This window comes from Lacerta agilis, chromosome 2 (assembly GCF_009819535.1).
Source record: "Lacerta agilis isolate rLacAgi1 chromosome 2, rLacAgi1.pri, whole genome shotgun sequence".
In the NCBI taxonomy this organism is placed as follows: Eukaryota; Metazoa; Chordata; class Lepidosauria; order Squamata; family Lacertidae; genus Lacerta; species Lacerta agilis.
Window position 1 is genome coordinate 306339 of NC_046313.1, and position 14454 is coordinate 320792.

General features: G+C 44.2%; 1 protein-coding gene across 1 annotated transcript in view; it reads right to left on the bottom strand.

Moving 5' to 3' along the window:
* The window catches only part of SLC27A1 (solute carrier family 27 member 1), a 39647-nt gene that overhangs the window by 16628 nt on the left and 8565 nt on the right, over positions 1-14454 (bottom strand). The window contains 8 exon segments of the mRNA XM_033142622.1: positions 2286-2455; positions 2458-2494; positions 4651-4759; positions 4892-4980; positions 5909-5979; positions 6382-6537; positions 7765-8113; positions 8115-8160. Of these exon segments, the coding sequence (XP_032998513.1) occupies positions 2286-2455; positions 2458-2494; positions 4651-4759; positions 4892-4980; positions 5909-5979; positions 6382-6537; positions 7765-8113; positions 8115-8160 (1027 nt within the window).

Here is a 14454-nt window from a genome sequence, read left to right on the forward strand (position 1 = left end):
GAGCCGACGTTTGTCTGCAGACAGTTTTTCCGGGTCATGTGGCCAGCATGACTAAGCCGCTTCTGCCAAAACCAGAGCAGCACACGGAAATGCCGTCTACCTTCCCACCACAATGGTACCTATTTATCTATTTGCGCTTTTTGGTGTGCTTTCAAACTGCTAGGTTGGCTGGAGCTGGGACCGAGCAACGGGAGCTCACCCTGTCGCAGGGATTCGAACCGCCAACCTTCTGATCAGCAAGCCCAAGGCTCAGTGGTTCAGACCACAGTGCCCCCTGCAATCTATAAATGAAAACTGAACGTTGATAGTATGAGGATTTAATAGAGTGAAGCTGTTAATCTGGACCTGGTGGTAAGCTGAGAGCATGTCAGTAAAATTGTCCTTTCTGACGTCAGTCTACAAACTGCTGTCACATCTAGCAATGACCTGCTGTGTGAAGGGATTTCCCCACTAATCCAGTCACTTCTTGGGTTACTTAAACTACTGCATATTCATCTCGCTGCATGGTTCATAGCAACTTGCTATGACTTTGGGCATGTAGCCCTGTGCTAAAATGGGGCTGTGTTTCTTGTTGCAGATGGTTGGAGCTACATAAAAAGTTGCAGCTGTTTGTGTATTGGGTGGGGGGTGGGGTGGGGAATTCAGTTGCTTCCAATTAACACTCTTCAGAAATGGAGTTTGCACATTGAAGGGTCTCTGCAGAGATTAGGCTCAGTGAGCCTATGCCACAAGTGGGCTAGGTAATTGTCAGGGACCACATGCTGTCAGTGTCTGAGGGCGAGGCCGGGGTGGCCAGAGCAATCACCACCCTTCCCCCTCTCTTCCCCTCCTTCCTTCCCCCCAATGAGCTGCAAGGAGAGGGATGGATTACACTTGCCAGAGATCTGAATTAATCACTTGCCTTCCCTGTCCCCCCCTCCTTCCATCACTTCCTCCATCTTGTGTTCCCTGCCCTCCATTTTTTCTATTCACAGCTTCCTTCTCTCCCCTCCAGGCACTCCACCCCGACCCCCCACTTGACATTAGGCCCACTCCCATCCTGCAGGAGTAAGAATTGTTGTTCAGGGGGATTAACACAAACCAATATATAGCGCACATATATGCCTCACTGAGTCTGCATCCTGCAGGGATCTCAGAAGCCCTTGAAAATCTCTCTTTCGATTGGCTTTCTAGGAGTGACTTTAATTAGACTGTGGCTATGTAGAATTATGTTTTCCTGACCTGGTTTTTCTTTTGAGGAGATTGGTTCCCCCCCCCAAAAAAAATACCGTATTTTTCATACCACAAGACACACCAGACCATAAGATGCACCTATTTTTTAACGGGGGAAAACCAGAAAAAAAAATTTTCCTTCTCTAAAGGCTGGGAGGGGGGCGCTGGAGGGGGAGCGGAGGAGGCAGGCTACCGGGCTTCCCCCTGCCTCCCCCGGTCCTGCCGACACCAGCGAAAGTGGGGCAGAGAAAGGGGAAGCACCGGTAACACCGTGTGCCCCTTCAGAGCGGCTCATCCCCGCTTGCTTTAAAGGGAGCTGGGGAAAGGGGCGAACCAGAGCGTTCTCCCCTCATCCCCAGCTCCCTTTTAAAGCAAGCGGGGATGAGCTGCTAGCGCCGCGCATAGCATCTCTGCCCCCGCCCCCCACCTCTCACCGCGTTCAGCAGGGGTCGGGGTTGGCGGCGGGCAGCAGAGATGCTGCTCCTTCCTCCCCGCCGCTTCCCGCTCACAAAAGCCTGCTTTTGGAGTGGGGGGCTGCTGGGAGGAACAAAGAACAGGCTTTGGGGATCGGCGCGGGGTGCGAGGCAGTGGTGGAGAAAGCAGCAGCACCCCCGCTGCTTTCTCCACCACCCTGCACCCCATCGCCGATCCCAAAAACCTGCTTTTGGGATCGGCGGGCGGCGTGGAGGAGGAACTTCTGGATCCACCCCGCAGCCTCTGTTCGCAAAAACAAGCCTCTTTTTGTGAACGGAGGTGTGGGGAGGATCCAGCAACATCTCCGCTGCCACCCCCAACCTCCCGCCGAACACAGCGAGGGGTGGGGGGAGGCAGCGGAGAGTGAAGCCTTTGCTCCATAGGATGCACCAACATTTTCCCTTCCTTTTTAGGAGGGGAAAAGTGTGTCTTATGGAGCGAAAAATACGGTATATTACCATTTCTTGTTCTTGTTTTATGACTGTAAGCCAGTCAGGACAGGCATAGCCCCAAAAAGCAGCCTAAAACAATTTCAAAATAAAGAATAAATTACAGACGCCTCCCCAAATATATATTGCCATGGCAGCCCTTTAACATACCTTTCCATCCAAATTAGCAATGCTACCGTTACACTCTGTAGCCCCATAAAATTCCACCAATCTGTTTAATTTGGAAGCGTTGGGTGAAGTCTCCCATATGGTGGGCCTCAAACCATTTCCTATTGCCAGCCGCACTTGGTGGTGTTTCTCTGCCTCCCGCACCGGTTGGTCAGCAGATACCTGCAGATTTCCCCAATATACTGGATAATCTAAGAAGAACAAGACATACTAGATTTGAAAGATTACTAAACCCTTTAGAAAATTAGGTCAAAATACAACATTTCCAGAACTTTTGAAGAGACGGAGGAAGGATATCTGTTTTTTTCTGATTTCTTTCAGGAGAAATGGGCACAAGTTGATCTGTGTATAAAAAAACATTTTTACTACTTTAAGTATGGGGGGGGGGATGTATTACGAGTCCATTCGTCCAGAAAATACTGCATTGGTTGAATGACTGAAAGCTTCAATTGTTTAGCTTTCATATAAACCACCCCCAGACTCTGCGTTCATCATCTGAGACCCTTCTTCATGGACAAGAGGTCCAGAGGGTGGCAACACGAGAACGGATCTCCTCTGAAGTTGCTCCCCATTTGTGGAATACTCTCCCCAGGGAGGTTTGCCTGGCCCCTTCAATACATCCATGTATAATCTAAGATGAATACATCCATGTATATCTAAGATGAAGGAATGCTTTTGTTTTCAGAGAAATATCTTAATTCATATGAATATAAAATCTATTAATGAAAATGTGATTGACTAGTAAGATTTAGTAAGTTATTCTAACCGCTTTGACTACAGGTAAAAATAAGAGAATCAGAGGAGGAAGCATAAGTGTTGCTACATGTTCTCATGCCAGGGCACATTCAAACCAAATCCATAGTAATGCAACACATATAATGCAAGATTGTCTTGGAAATAGCCACAAAAGTTACCTATTCCTCAGCCACAATTCTGAGACAGCACTACAAGGAAGTCAGACATTTCACCCAGGTCCAGTGTTGTGCCTGGAATTCTATATGGTGGGGTAGTCTACAAATACTTTTTATAAATCAATAAATACGCACAGTACTGTAGCTTTAGTCTGATCCTTCAAAGAAGAAGTGAAGCCTAGCACTACAAGGAAATGCTAGGAGATGAGGTCAACTGAAAGAATCAGTTCTTGATCAAGTCTCCAAATGCAACAGAAGAGAGGAAACATCTATCCAGTACTTTCCTGATGAGTGTCACACTGCCAGCAGCAAGAGTGTTAGAACTGGGATTTGCTTTCCTACTCTGTAAGCCTCTCCGTGTTACCAAGATACAGTTGTACCTCGCTTACGTATTACTCTGCTTACGTGAACTTTGGGATACATAAGCAGCAAACCCGGAAGTATATTTCCGGGGTTTTTGCCGCACACGCATGTGCGGAAGCAGTCTCTCTGGTTGTGGAAAACCTCAGGATCCAGCCAGACCTCCAGAACGGATCCCGTCTGCAACTGGATGGTACCACTGTATCTGGAATGGGAGGGCAAACGCTCAAGGGATTCCCTGCTGGAATCTTCCTTTGCAAGGAAATTCTGAAACCCAAGAAGCACATGAAGCTGCTAGCTAGGCACTGGCCCTCAAGTGCAGTACTGGAAGACAAGGACAAGCAGCTATGTATTCGACTTAATTCATTGCCACACCTCCAATAAAGGGATAAGAGACTGTCCATCTCTATTCAGAGGTGGCTATTCACGAGGCAAAGTGAAGTGGTTGCCTCAGGTAGCAGATCCCCAAGTGCCATTAGGCGTGGCAGAGTGAGACACAGAGTTCTGAACCACAGGACTTAATCCATTGAGATGCAGGAGGGATGACAGTTGGATTTTCCACCACAACCTCATCATGACTTGGTGTGTAACTAATTCACTTTAGCACCTACAACTACCAGGGTTAAATGACTCCTGCCTGTCCATGGGTGTCTCTTGGCAAGAAAAACTAGCTGTAGTATCCAACAGGTACCTGCAACATGTTTAGGGTGGGTACAGATCAAAATATTTGAACAGGACCCCTTCCTAATTACTTGCTCAGGAGAACCCAAATACTCTGGATCACAGGAACGTCCACAATGTTTAATGTGGACAATACCAATTGCCCTTCAGTGACTGAAACAGCTTGGGATCTTATAAATCCAGCTGAAACGGATTTGCAAGGAACTAGTGCACACATATATTTGGAGTACCCCATTTACCTCAAGGTAATTTCTGATTTCATTCCTGGTTAAAGGGTCTTCTTGATCTTTTGGAGCTGGAGCTTTCTTTCCAAGTAGGACCATCCCCACAAATGCATTTGCTCCCACCTCCTACAACCTGTGGTGCCTACAAGCAGAGTTTGGGGCTCTCCTTACTGTGCACTTGTATTTCACACAGTCATCCCAGAAGCGACTGGCAGAAAATTTCTTCCTAATCACTACAGTCAGGCCATGGATCACACACTGGCCAGCACCATGATATTCCCTAAAAAAGAGAGAAAGGTTGTCAGCACAGTGAGTTTGCCATGAACCTGGAGGACAGCATCATCTTTAAACAACAGAGTGCCCCCGGCAATGCCAGAGCAAGCCTCCATAACTAAAACAAGCCAGCAGCAACTATGGCCTACCTGCTGAGTGATACAGTGGTAGACAGTTATAGATTATGTCATTGGGGGTCATTCTGTAGGCATAATAACCAAAAAGCTGCTATTCCGGTAATACTCTGCAATGAAACAAAAAGCATGTATGAATTTAGGCCACTTAATTCTATCTAGCACGCAGCAAGAGAAAGCAAGTATTTGGTAAAAACATGTATTATATAAGGATAATTCAGCTCCATAAGCAGACCTCTAAAGCAACAACACAAGAATATGCAGGCAATGTAACAAAGGAGACTATTATCAGGATCCTATTTCTTGTCACAGGTACATCTCAGGAAAAAAGTGCAAAAGGTACTAACCGCATGATGAATGGCTCCTGCATGATTCTATCCATAAGATTTCTATCCATATTCTGTAGATAAAACTCAGTGTTTTATATAGAATCATAGAGTTGGAAGAGACCCCAAGGGCCATCCAGTCCAAACCCCCTGCCAAGCAGGAACGACCATCAAAGCATTCCTGACAGATGGCTGTCAAGCCTCCGCTTTAAAGACCTCCAAGAAGGCGACTCCACCACACCTCATATTATTATGAAATTCATTTCCACCTGGCCCGCGGGGTTTCTTACTTTTTTCCTCTTGCAAAGGGAACTGCATGGCCATAATCAAACTAATGGTCTGGCTTGATATAACATAGCTTCCCTACATTTGTATATGTGATTAGGCACCGGGTCACTATCCTGGGGTGGGGAGGAGATGCACACCACATTGGTGCAGTGGGCCCAACAACATCAGAAACCTGCACAAGCTGCATTTCATTGCTCCTGCTGCTCCTCTCAACAATTCAAAGACAGGAAGGAAACGGTTATGCCTTCTTCCAAGAAGAAAGCTGTAAAGATAAGTGTCTGACAACCTACTGTCCAGTAGTGCTTCTTGGATATTTGTGTAAATATTAAAAATAATAATCACAAATTAAAAACTATACTGAATATTGGCAGGACTAAGTTCCCAGGACAGTCACGTTGATTCTCCTCACCTGCTATGCACCACAATGGCAGCCCTTGGGCATTCCCGTGTGCCAGAGGTGTAGATGTAGAACAGCCGATCTAGGAAGAAAATACAGAATGTGGAGCATGATGAGACATTCAGCTTTTGTTCTGTTATTCTATCTTACCTTGGCAAACTACTTGCCTCTGAGGCAGCTGTTATGAAAAAACAAGAACAGAACAATAAGCAGAAGAGCTTCTGTGCCAGTTAAAAGTGACCTGTGGTGGCCCACAGCTCAGGTTGCAAGATGCAGTTATGCTCTTTTGACCCAGCAAACAGCCCTGAGGTTACAAGCTTCAATTTGCATGCCTTCCTGAAACTAGGACAGGTGCCTGGCTGAGACAATCTAGTAACATGATGAAAGGTCATGTGAATCAGTGCCTGTCAGTAGGCTCCTGCTGGACTGTGCAGGATAATCTGATTCATTAGGGAAAGGCATGTGGGTTGTATGGACACATCACATCTAATCTTTGGCTGGAACTGAGCTGGAGGAGATGTTGATGCCTTAGCCAGAAGAGGGTCCAGGTGTTGGTGCCTGGGTGGAATGGATTCAGGTTTGAAGTCTCCAGAGCAGAACTTGACATATTTTTTCCCCAGCGTCCCATTCACTTCGAATGCTGCAAAACATAGTCAGCCTTACAAGAAGCTCAAAACAGTAGGCACACAAGGGCAAAGAGTTTCAGAATCTAATCTATCCAGGAATGGTGCATGCACACGCGCACACACACACACACCTACTCCCTGCAAACAAAGGCCACAGGCACACAACACCACCTGCTGCAGATATACAGAAGATATACAAAAATAGATGTATCTGCCATCTTGCACTAGAGAACTTTCTAACAAGCTGATGGGGGGCCTGTTTAAATTGTACTTTCTGCTGCTTTATATATTTAAGCACCAATACACAGCTTTTAAAGTATAAAACCTCCCAAAACAATTTGCCAGCATTCTTAAACAATATAGCATCAATAATGATTGATACAATACAACAGGAAAACATTTTAAGAGCCCAATAAACCTATCAGTCAAACTAAACATCCTGTAAAAAGATTGGAAAGATATCAGAGATGGGACTAGGCGTGATTCCCCAAGGGGTGAAATCCAAAGACAAGGAACCACATCCAAAAATGCCTTTTTACAGGTTACCCTCCATATTGCCTCATATGATGTAGGAACAACAGTAGGGATTCTTCTGGTGAGGATCTTAAAACCTAAACAGGCTTGTGTGGAAAGTTTTTGAGGTATCCTTTACCTAAGCCATTTTATTCTAATAGTGTTTCCATATATGTACTGTTCTGGTTGTACACTGCCTTGTGCATTTTACCAAGGGGTGCACAGAAGATGTCAACATAATTAAAATATGAATGAATATAGTTGAGCTCCTCCTAGCAGAAGACTAAGCTAAATGTCCATTTGGGGGGGGGGCAGGTGGGTGATGAGTGTGAAGTGGAGGATTAGGGTCTGAGAAGCCCCTTGACACCCATCTACCATTCTGCCTCTACTTCCAGACCACACTGGCTTCTGCACAGTACACACAGAGGAGAGAGCAAGAGAAACCTGCTCCCACTTCTAGCACCAAGGAAATGATGGAGATGTTAGCACTGCCTTGAGATGACCCATTCCGTAACAGATCAACAAATTCAATCTTGGCAAATATTACTGACAGCCAAATTACCACAGTGCAATTGCAGATCTTCAGTTGGGCACCTGAGGAAGTGAGCACCTTTCAAGTATTTCCTCCAGAGAAATCAATCTTCTCCCCCTCCTCACAAATCAAAAGTGTAGTTCCTCTGGGTGCAACAAGAAGTGCTTAAGGAGCAGCAAACCAAATGGAGTCCCACCTGCTGACAACTCTCCGCCGAAGATGATGGCTTTTGCCCCTGATGTTTTCACACAGTAAGTCAGAGAATCAAGACGCAAGTTGAAGTTGATGAGGGCTGCCTCGATGCCCACTTTGGCCATTCCTAGCCAGAAGCCCACAAACTCAGGTCGACTCTCCATAAAGATGGCAATGACATCACCAACTCGAAAGCCTTGCTGGTAGAAGAAGTTGGCCACAGCATTAGAATATTCATCCAGATGCCGGAAAGTCCATTTCTCATCAGTAGCTTCATAGATAAAAGCCACTTTTTCTGGATGTCGGCGGACCACATCCTGGAATATCTTGGGGACATTGCTCTTGGCTTTCCGAGTGCCAGTACAATTTATATTTAACCTGTATGAGCACCGACAGCCCCCTGCAACAAGGAAAATCTAGTTACAATAGCACTTAACACAATGCTTCCTGTTCAGAGGGAAAGACAGCAATATACCAGAGTATCGTCTTGTCCAGGTACTCATTCTTCAAGGTACAGACTTCACAGATATTAACTTCAATTAAGGAGCTACTTATATTGTGCCAGACCCACAGTCAGTACCATGCCGAAATTACTTCATACAAAAAAATAAATAAAAAATTCTGCATATAAGCAATCTAAATTCTACACCCAGCTAAGTATGCATTTTCCCTCCTTACTTGAGTACTTAATACTACAAGTTGTTTTCACTATTTGCACATTTTAGACTTTATAGCCCTGTGGAGAGGCAAAGAGCTAGTCAGGGCATACAGACTTCCCAACCAGTGAAAAAAATAGTCACACACCTCTCTGGCTTCTTGAGATTTCATCGTGTCATCCATGCATTTCAATCACATCTTCAGTCACAAGGGCTAGAAATTTGTTTTATTTTTAAAAAAGCCAATATTTTTGAGGAAGCTGAGTTTTTATGTCCAATATCACGTTCTGGTCTTGTTCTGCCCTCCGCTGCAGCATACAGACATAAATATCCTCAGTTCATCTAACCAAGTATTTTTATGTCTGACAGCTACCAGCACTTGTGCTTCAAAGGAAGCAACAATTTTTTAAACTACTATACTGGGAACTTGTGCCACAATCTACCCTCAGGTAACCATTCCCAACACTCAAGATTTCAAGACTGAACCCTTAGATATTGTAGCTCCTGATATCTTAGCTTATAAGCACCAATGGTTCAAAACTCTCTGCATGAAACAGAGTCTGTTGTCAATGCAGAGTGAAATTAAATCTGGTTCTAGCCAAGTTGAGGAGGTGCACTCTTACAAACCAAAAAGACATACTGAATGTTAAGTATTTCGAACACTAATCCATACAAATAAAGTTTGTTTTTTTCATTCACTGTGAGATAATGAATTGCTGCCTCTTTGCTGCTTCCTGCCTTAACTCTCATTTTGGAATACAGTGGTACCTCTGATTGCGAATGGGATCCGTTTGCGGAGGCCTGTTCGCAAACATGAGCAGAGCGCACCTTAAGTGCCACATCTGCGCATGTGCGTGGCGCAATTCCATGCTTCTGCGCAGGCACCAAGAACCGAACCTGGAAGTAACCCATTTCAGTACTTCCAGGTTGGCGCGTTCGTATCCCGTGACAAACGCAACCCGAGGTATGACTGTACTAAGAAGCAATGGTCTGTGGTTATCCCACCCAGCCTAATTAATGCAAGTGTTACATGGGAGATTTGGGAAACTCAAGAAAAAAAATTTCTACAACATCTTCCAGATAATTGTTGCAAGTTTTGCTCATCTTACTGTGAAATGTTTTTAATGAAGTGTTGCCTTTGGAGGTCAGGGGTTAAAACAAAAGACTTCTAGTTCTGTGATAGCTGGGAATGTTTTTTATACCTTTGAATGGTTATACACCATAAGAGTTCAGAGGTAACAACCTCCAGCTAATGGGAAAGAAAAGAAAGCATTTGGAGCCAAGCCAATATGCAGCTTTGAATTTGAAAAAAATATATACTGAGCTGTCAGGAGGGCCAACTTGCATAAAACATTGGGGAGGGGGGCCAAGTAAGCTTTGCCCCACATATTTGATCACAGGACGCAGTGCACCCACACCATTTGAATGGCAATGCCCATCAACTATGGGTGGACCTGGCTGCCTTCAATATTTTAGGGGGCGCTGAAGAGTCCTCGGTCCCTGGGAGTTGGCTTCTAGGTGAACTGTAGTTGACATTGAAATAAACAAGAGCCAAGCCTTGGATCTGGCTGAAGCAGTTCCTATTTCAGTTGTGCTCTGTTTCTAGGAATGTTCCTGCCTCTGTTGTGGTCTGCTTGTATAGTGTAAATGAAGCAAGTGGTTACAAAAGGACACTAAGTGTCTGGTTATCTCATCCAAAAGGAACTAAACTGCCTAATTGCCACGGAATTTCTCACGATCAGATTAGTGCAGAATATTATACAAGCATACCTTTAAGTATGCATAGGATTGTATTTTAAGATTGGATCACAATGCATGCTTAAACAGAAGGTAACCCTCCAAGTTCAAAGAAGCTCACTGCTTCATATTGTACTCAGGACTGCCTGGTGTTAATTATCTACTATCCTGACTTTTAGTCTATACCAGACACTGAAAGCAACTTTTCAGGGTGGGTAACTGATCTTTCGGTTTTGTTGGATAATTAAAACAGTAGTAACCATGGTTCTACAACTTAATCCATTCCAGGAGTCTGTTCGACTCCCAAAACAGTTTGAAAACTAAGGTGTGGCTTCCAATTGGCTGCAGGAGCTTTCCTGAACTCAAGCGGAAGCCGGGTTGGACATTCGGCTTCTGAAAAACATTCGCAAACTGGAACACTTACTTCCGGGTTTGCAGTCCTTCGGGAGCCGATTTGTTCAACAACTAAGCTGTTGAGAACCAAGGTACCACGTATTGGACAATTATGATCAATTTTGAAGTAGGAATCCTTTTTAGACTCATCAGGAAGATAATAAAAAGTGCTACAGCATCAAGACATGACTAACAGGGCTGCACTAAACACATTCTGTACCAAAAAGTCACTTTGCTGTTGATCTAAGAGAAGTACGGAAGACTGCTCGGAGGAGGAGACCACCAATACAAATCAATAACATTAACAATAAAATAAAAATCCTACACATCCCTCCTGACTGAAGCAGGAGCCTTGAGGGATTGGGGAGAAGAGAGACTGGTTTAGTAATAGGCTGTTGGCATTTCACCAACAAGGCTTGTCTGTCACAGTGACCCTGCCCTCAGCTCTGCCAGGAAAGAAACAGAAGAGTCTTTGCAAGCTTTAGCTGCACTTTCCACATTCTTAGGGGCTTTATTCTCTCCTGTTATTTCTCACTTGCCATGCAGTGGGAGGAAGTGGAGATCCAGAAGGACACTGGAAAACCACTGTAAGAAGTGAAGCAGTCTTTGAGAGCGCAGCAGCCCTAAATCCTTTGACAACATAGGAATCTCAAGGATATATGAACTTGAAGAAAATAGGTGTCACTTTCAATTACAGCGGTACCTTGGGTTAAGAACTTAATTCGTTCTGGAGGTCTGTTCTTAACCTGAAACTGTTCTTAACCTGAAGCACCACTTTAGCTAATGGGCCTCCCGCTGCCGCTGCGCCATCAGAGCACGATTTCTGGTTCTTATCCTGAAGCAAAGTTCTTAACCTGAAGCGTTATTTCTGGGTTGGCGGAGTATGTAACCTGAAGCGTCTGTAACCCGACGGTACCACTGTACAGAGCAAAGCACACAGGAGAGCAGTATGGATCCAACACATAGTTTATATCTTCAATCAAGAAAGCTCATCTATGGTTGTTTAGATGATTCTTCTTGTTACTGCCGCTCTTGTGATTCTTTTGTATTTGTTCTTTTATATGGTTGCATTTATATTATAGTACCCCACCCTGCAGTGGTGAGCAGATTGAAAATATTTTGGAATAAATAATAAAACAAAGAACAAGAAACCCATATATACACATAAACTCCACACAGAATTCATGATCATTTCTAGGTGCAAATTATTTCCAAGTAGGAATTTGAATTTGGCTTTAAAATTATTTCCCCTCTCTAACTTTTAATTTATCTAATTTGGATTCTGAAGCATACAAATGAGCTTTATCTCCTTTTATCATCACAACAATAGTATGATGTACACTGGACCAAGATTAGTACCTGGCCATGGACGCAACCAAGGGGGAGCACAGGGGGGCAGCTGCCTCCCCCCATCAAGGTAAAGAAATAAAAATACTTAACTATCGACCAATCACATTGGCTCTGCCCCCTCTTTCAAAAGTCCTGCCCCCACACAAAGAATCTGCCGATGACCTGGCACCAAATCTACCTCTAACGACTCAGTTACAACGGGCTGAGGAATTGAATTTTATCAAGATATTTATCTGCTTTTAACTGTGTATTTCCACATCTTAGGAAGTGAGAGCTGTCTCTTTCAGATGTATACAAATGGTATGGTACTTTGCTTCTGAAGCAATCTAGCAAATGCTTCACACACTGTTTCATTTCACAATAAGAGTATTTCCATTCGACTTCCGGCGAGGACGCCATTACCGGCGGTCGGGGGTTGCCTCGGCTGTGAGGCGACCCTGGCTTCCCCGGGGGCTAGGAGCTCCGCTACCGCACAGCGGCTTCGTTAAGCCGCGGGGTCGAGCGTCCCGCGGGTGGGGCTCTCCAGCGGACCCCATTGCGCTGACCCTTTCTCCGGTTCCCCTTGTAAAAGGGGCGCCGGAGTGAAAGGGCAATGTCGCGGGGCTGTGGAGGTGCCCCAGCCGGGGGAAGCTAAGTGGCGGCTGCTGCCGTGGATGAGCGCCTCGTTCTTACCTAATTGAAGGAAAAATTTAAGCTGTAAGTACGGAGTTTAATTGGCTACTAAATTGGCTCAATTGGCTTTTGGGGAGGAACGTTAAAAAGGAAGCCCGTTCCTCTCCCTGTTGATAAGCGATAAAGTAACAGTGTATCTGGCTGTTGCCTGCACTTGGCTGACACAATGTTTCTATTGGAGTTTTTCTGATTAGTTCGATCTGTCAAAACCCCTGTTAGGGGAGGACTGAGACTTTTAAAGCATTTCTTCTCAAAGCCGGTGGAATATAAAGAGAGAATTTTTGCCACCCTGATTAGGGGGAAATGGCGGCTGCAACTTGAGACTTGAAGATGGAAAAGTACTGAACTTTGTTATTTCCTGCCTACTTCTGCCTTTTTTGGTTTCGCTTTCAAAATTATTTTAGACCCGGGAATGACCCAAGGACAAAGGACAATTCTTTTGAAGTTAGAACTGTTGAATCAGAAATTAGAACTGTTTGAATCAGAATGTCGCTCAATTTTTGGGGGGGATTGATAAGGTTTCAGAGAACTCTGCTAAAGATCTTGAGGAAATATCTAGAGAACAACATACAGTGACTGTGCAACTCCAAGAAGAAGAAAAACCCTGTCGGTGTGAGAGGCCCAGGGCTGGACTCAGACATATTGTAACGGATTTCTGGGGTGGGAGCCCAGAAATTCAGGAACAACAATCTTGGGGAATTACAATTAAAATTTGATTGAAGATTGAAATGGAGAAGCCAGATGGTGATGTATTATATTTCCTGAAGAGCTTTGCAAGGATGTTTTGGGACAAGGCTTTGGCTTTTAGATACAAGGAAAAAGAGGACATTCTGGACAATGGTTTTGGAAAGGTTTGGGGGAAGTTTGGTGGGTGATTCCGAGGGGGGGAGAAAAAAATGGTAAGAAGAGGGGGTAGGGTGAAAACTTTAGATGTGTAATCAGGAAGGCCCATCACGGTACCCCGAAGTCAGAGTGTCAAAATTGATTTGGAATAGAGAAGAGATACTTGGATTGTTTTAAAGAAGGTTAGTTTAATATTTTATAAGGCATCAATTAGAAATACCAGCAGCAGTTTTAGTGAAATAAGAGATAGTTAAGGTTATAAGAAGTTAAGATTTGTACTAAGAAGTTGTATTTTGATATTTGATATTAAATGACATAAGCTTTAAAGAGGAAGATTATGAATTTAGGAGAATGAATTGTTAAATAGATAGAAAGTTACTAATGTAAATTAGAATTGAAAGCAGAGGAGAGAACGGGGGAAGTCCCCTAATTAGATTGGAAACAGAGTATAATTAAACTTATGGAGTGTTGGTGTTCCGGTGTAGGTATGTATTTTCTTTTATTTCTGTTTTTTTTCTTATTGTTGTATTTGTTGTTTTTTCTTTGTTGTAGTTGTATTTGTTTTGATGTGAAAACCAATAAATTTTTGTTTTTTTTTTTTTAAAAAGAGTATTTCCATTCATATAGGTGACCCATTCAACACAGCTTTGTCCCCAGATAAACCAACCTTGGGTCGCTTTCCTCATAAGTACAGTACACAAGAATGAATAAACAGAAGATTTAGAATGTTGTACCTTGATCATCTATGGATTTATCTGCAGCAATAAAGCCAATTTACCACAAGTTCCACTTCCACTGAAGTCCTTAGCACACTGAGCAATATACAGGTCTATCAGGTGTGAGAACACCTTATTATTTATGGCATAAGTGGCAAACCCTTTTCAGCCTGAGGGCCACACTGAGCGTCAGCCACCTGTCCAAGCAGCATTGGCCATGGCCAAAGGATACAGTATGTGTGCGTAAAGGCTCACTACAAAAACAGCCAGTAGTAGCCAGCGTGGCTGAGGCTGCATTGCTCTTCCACCTCTCCAACACCGTGTGTC